General features: G+C 39.5%; 1 protein-coding gene across 1 annotated transcript; it reads left to right on the top strand.

Annotated features, from left to right (window-relative positions):
• On the top strand, positions 1-5443 carry nipal3 (NIPA like domain containing 3). Its single transcript, XM_062557413.1, has 12 exons — positions 1-246; positions 552-620; positions 949-1120; positions 1280-1339; positions 1494-1639; positions 2289-2385; positions 2546-2681; positions 3283-3371; positions 3575-3638; positions 3964-4058; positions 4192-5347; positions 5388-5443. Exons 1-11 carry the CDS (start codon positions 208-210, stop codon positions 4377-4379), a joined length of 1155 nt encoding a protein of 384 aa, XP_062413397.1. The 5' UTR covers positions 1-207; the 3' UTR covers positions 4380-5347; positions 5388-5443.
• Positions 5444-5666: the final 223 nt, after the last annotated feature.

Below are 5666 nucleotides of genomic sequence, written 5' to 3'. Positions count from 1 at the left end.
TCAGTGCGTAGCCCGACTCAGGTGGAATTAAAATCCGGAAGTGAGCGATGCTCCTCGTCCTAAAGATGGTCGTCTCTCCACCTTAACGCCACATAAACAGTAAAAAAAAAAAAACGATCGATAGTGACGTGGTCACAGCGACCAGATGAAACGTCTGTTTTTTTGTGGCCTGTGGCGGTAACTAACGAGCGGCCCGTGAAGGCGGAGATGATGCCTCTCTACGGAGCCTACGGAGGCTCCTACACGGTAGGAAACACGGGAGTTCGCGTTCGCAGGTGTTGAAACACTTGCATAGACGAAATGTGTGGGTCAATTCTGTGTTTTTCCCGTTTACAACGTTTGTATTGTCGCAAAACTTTTCAACATAACATAAGGTTATTTCTTGTAGTTGGAAGCCAATAGAACGGAAGTGACATCAATGAGACGATCGTTTTAGTACACAAACGTATAAATGAAGAACACTATTTATGAATGTAATGTGTAATCTTCTTTGACAACACGAAGGACATTTATGAATGTAATGTGTAATCCCACCTGCTTTTCTTCCTTAGGATAATCTCATCGGAACATTGCTTTCTATTTTTGGAAATGTGCTGGTCAGCATCTCTCTAAGTATTCAGGTACAGTCCTCCACTAAATGTGCCCACTGTCTTAGGTCATTACATCCCCATTATTGAATAGTTCACTGTCTCATCTACGTCCTCATGTCCTGCCATTGAGAGCTTGACTGTTACACATTATTATCCACCTTCAGTAGGAACTTTTTTTATAACTTAATATTAAGTTATAACTCATTGTTTTTTGTCCCCTTTGTTCCACTGTATCTCCACTGTAAACAAGTTTTAAATAGCAATGATAGCCTCCTTTTTGTATTTTGTTTGGTCATACTTTATGTGTACACTTTAATCTAAGTATATTGTCAATAACCTGTACGCCTTTCACATGCAGAAATACAGCCATGTGAAGTCGGTAGGAGCTAAGGACGTGCGTGTCTTCTACCACACCAAAACCTACTGGAGTGGTTTTGTGCTGATATGTCTTGGGGAGGGAGCCAACTTTGTTTCTTATGCCTTCGCCCCCCTCGCTCTCATCACAACTCTAAACGCTGTGTCGGTCCTGAGTGAGTATTTGTTCCTGTGATGCTTTTATGGGGATGGTAAAAAACGATCTCCCTAAAATAGCCAGTGAAATAAGGTTTCTGAAATGTATACATAACGCTAGTTTAAAGAGAAATTTGTATTAAATCCTTGCTTTACTTTTCTTTGTTTTTTTTTCTCAGCCAGCTCAATTTTGGGTCTTATTTTTCTGCGTGAGAAATTGAAGCCAAAAGACTTTGCAAGTAAGTTTAGCGTGTGTGTTTAACCTGAGACACTCTCCTGCAATTATCATGGAACTGGTGTCGTTGTATGCAAATGTTAATAAAATGGCTACTGAACTTATCAAACGTCATACTGACTGCTCACCTGTGTGTGTGTGTGTGTTTGTTATTCCAGAGCGCTATGGGCTGTCGTTCCTGGGCTCCATTCTGATTATTGGTGGAACATTCCTTTTTGTAGTTTTTGGACCAAACTCTCATGAAAAACTCAAAGCAGAGAACATAGTGACACACCTTGTAGGGTGGCCTGTTCTACTGTATCTGGTAAGATGTTTTTCTTTTATTGACAAAGTTTAGAAGCACAAGGCTTAATACGCAGTTGGCTCAATTTTCCTCTGCTTTAAAATTGACATGTAGAAATGATTGATTCAGATGTAGCACCCAGATGTGAGTGTTTAGACTTATTTATTAAAGTCACATTGTACATCCTGAAAAGTCAAACTGGTAAAAATTCCCATACATTGTTTTTAGATCACTTCTTTTACACCTGTGGGTGCTACCAAACACACTTTATACACACCTGTGTGAACCCAAATGTATGGCGCGAACACCTATTTGTGACACCTGTTTCTATTAGCAAGTTAATTTCTACTGTGTTTGGCAATTTACACACCAAGAAGGCACTAGCACAAGAAGGCATGGACAGATCCTGCATGGCAAAAGGATTGCCATTAACAGCGATTTACAGAAATATCCCAAAAAGCATAACAAATATGCTTACAACATTTTCCCAACATAACATCAGGTCGTCAAATTACAGATGGACGTTGATAAACTCCTTTTGCCCAAAGTGAATCACTCAGCGGTATCACGTGTTGTTATTCTGCACGGATTTTGGACCACTTGTGTGCCTCCTGTTTTGTTTATTTGATATTGATTTGGTGATTGTTTTTGCTTTCCTCCTTGTTGACAGCTCCTGGAAATCATCACGTTCTGCCTGCTTTTGTACTTCTACAAACGGCGCAATGCGAACTACCTCGTTGTTATTCTGATGCTGGTGGCGCTTCTGAGTGAGTGTCTGGCATTGAAGACCGTCGATGTCTTGCAATCAACACAGTCGCGCTTTTACCATACACTATTATACATGAGCACTTTTTAATGTTCAGTATGCAGCTAAGTTTCTCTCGTCTGTTGCGCATCAAACAGCGTTTTTTGTTCTTTGGTTCACAGACTCCGTCACAGTCATCACAGTGAAGGCGGCGTCGGGCATGTTGGTTCTCAGCATTGAGGGCAGCATGCAGCTCGACTACCCGATCTTCAGCGTCATGTTTGTGTGCATGGTGGCTTCAGTGGTCTTCCAGGCCAGGTGAGTGACAGGAACATGAAGGAACAAGTATTCACTGGAAATTGTACTTGCCTTCGGCTGCAGTTGGCTGTAATGGTCAATAGTGTGCAAGGTTAGCGGAATACCTCACCCACAGAAATTAACTTTTTTATTTTCTATTGATTACTTAAACTGTGTACGGTTGAATTGGGGAGGAGGTTTTTTCTCACATGGAACGGCGAATAAAAAATTGAAGCAATTCAACTGCAAAAACTAACCAACGTTAACAAACCCTCACAACTTTTGCAGTAAAATAAGTCTCATTCATCCAGTCATAAACCTATCCCTATTTAACAAATCTGACTCAATTCAAATGTGAAAGTATTGAAATTATTTCCGTTTTCTCCTCTGCTCAGAGTGCAAGGTTTTTCAAGAATTCAAAATATCATCTGATTAATCGATATTAGAGAATTGATATACAATTGCTCATTTTTTGGGGTGAAGTATTCCTTTTAAAGAAAAACATTGGTTAGGTATTCTTGCAAGTGTTCTTTCCCGGTGAGCAAAGGTATAGTGTTTCAATTTCAATTGTATTTTTATTTGCTGTTCAACATTTTTTTGTGCATAACTTTCTTTTTTTCAGATTCCTCTCCCAAGCCTGTAATCTGTATGACTCCTCTCTGATAGCCGGTGTGAACTACATCTTCTCCACTGTCAGTGCTGTGGTTGCTGGTGAGTTATGCAATATTTCACTGATGATTTCCAGTTTTAACAAGTCCAAACTATTTGCTGATGAATGCAAATCACTTCCTGGCACATTAGCAAGCAGTTTGCCCACAGAGCTTAATATGTAGAGACCTAAACCTCTTCTACGCTCCTGCTGCACACCTCTTACAGTCTTCAGAGATTTTTTTTTCTTCTGTTGTGGATTTCAGGTGCTGTGTTTTACTTAGAGTTCAAGAATGAAGACATCCTTCACATCTGCATGTTTTTGTTGGGGTGAGTGATGTTTCATATGCATATACTGCAAGACAGTTTGACAGCAGGAAATGCACGCGTGTAAATAATAATATCCAAGATGGTTTCATTTGAATGAGCTACTCCTGTTTCAGGGTCAACGGTATTGTGTAGGACTATGGCACAGTCGTGCCTTTTTAGGACACAAGAACAGAACACAGCCATAATTCATGTTATTTGTAACACTTGAGCTTTTCACAACAAAGTAAAAATGTCTGCCATATTCCAACAATAATACCACATTTGATGTGACTGGGTTGACTCACTGTTTATTAAAATATTGAAAAATGTTTTGTGTTTCGTTCAGATCGGCTTTCTGTTTCCTCGGGGTTTTTCTCATCAGCAAAAACAGGAAGAGGACCAAGACGTTTGAGCCTTATGTCACTATGGATATGGTTAATGGTTTGTACAAACTCTACATAGCTACTGAAAATGGAATCATCAGATTACATTCTTTACACATTTTATGTAAAACTAATCATGTTTTTAGTGCAGTTCCTTCCTTGAACCTCATCCTACTTCTTTCCATCATCAGGTGTCCCAACTATCCATGACAGGGGCCTCTTTGTTCAGCCAGACTCCAACGGTTCTTTCTCCTACGGGGCCCTGGTCAACAACGACGGAGCGGCTCCTGTTACTCTACCAGTTGACCTGGAGCAGCCACCAGTCGCCTCAATGCGCACCCAGGCACCTTCTGGCCGCCCTGACCTGAAAGAAGATTGAATCTAAATGGTTAGATTTGTTTCCTCCTTTGATCTGTAAACAAAATTGAAGGACTTTTCTAAAAGATCAAGATGGGTTTAGTTCTTTTCACAATTGTACAACCTCCAGCACAAAAGGGGAGTCCACTGGGGGTTCTACTTTGCGTACACTCCTCTCCCACCTGCTTTCTTTTTTTAAATCTCCAAACCAAAACGGGACCACAAGAAGCGTTCCATTATTTGACAAGATGTCACCTGTATTTATTCCAAAGCTGAACTGCTGGATGTTGTAGTGGATTCGCAATGATTTGTCAGCAGAGATGATGTTGTGCCTTAGAGCTTCCTCTACTTCTCACTTCCGTAACTCTTAAGCAATTTATTGCTCATTATTAGGTACAATTACGGATCTGTTCTTCCATTGAGGATTGTGAAGATTCTCCTCAAATCTTCTCACAGATATAGAATTTTGCTCTAGACTTGCCAATGAACATTGTGGCTTTAAATATCTGCCTCTAACTTTTTCTTATGTGAGCGGGATTTACTCCACAATTATGTTACTACTTTTCCTGATGTGACCAAACATGGATGCAAATCTTGTAATTTATTGAAATGTATTTATTAATTTTCAAGTTAGCTTTTAGTGTGCCTTAAAAAGTAGCTTTGCACTGGACAAATTATTGTAAGGTGGTACATTGTAGCAACTTTAATATCGCAGTACCTTTTGGAATAACAACCTAAAATGTTTGAAAAGTAAGGTGATAGTAGCGCTTTGAATGACTCCCCACAGAAGGAAGTGAATAGTGCATGCATCTTCAAATAACTGATCAGTAGAAGATGTGTCTAAATTTAGTTTCTGGCCAAAATAGTTTGTTCCCTTTTTAACCTGATGCCTTTGAAGTTTCTGAAGAAATGTATGATGTTTAGTACGGGTTTAATGATTAAATTTGATTGTAAATTAAAATGGATGTATGCTTTAGAGTCACTCTCCAGGTAAATTCAAATGGATGTATGCATTAGAGTCACTCTCCAGGTACACATGTATCAGTAAATTATTACAGTATTAATAAAGCACAGATCATTTCCTCAGTGTTCAGTAACTTCAGTTGTGTGTGTGTGTGTGTCTGTGTGTGCGCGCGCGCATACACACATAGCCTCATTATTCTGTAAACCAACTGAATCCTCTCTTGCTATTACAACTGCCAAGTAATAAACCTCAATTGATGTTGTAAGAGTAAAACTCTTTTGTCATTAAACATTAACTTAAATTCTTTCAGTTGTATTAGTTTAGACTGAACATGGAGCGTTTGCA

This window comes from Pungitius pungitius, chromosome 14 (assembly GCF_949316345.1).
Source record: "Pungitius pungitius chromosome 14, fPunPun2.1, whole genome shotgun sequence".
NCBI classification, from domain to species: Eukaryota; Metazoa; Chordata; class Actinopteri; order Perciformes; family Gasterosteidae; genus Pungitius; species Pungitius pungitius.
The sequence above is the reverse complement of the archived record's forward strand: the minus strand, read 5'-3'. Positions and strand labels throughout refer to the sequence as shown.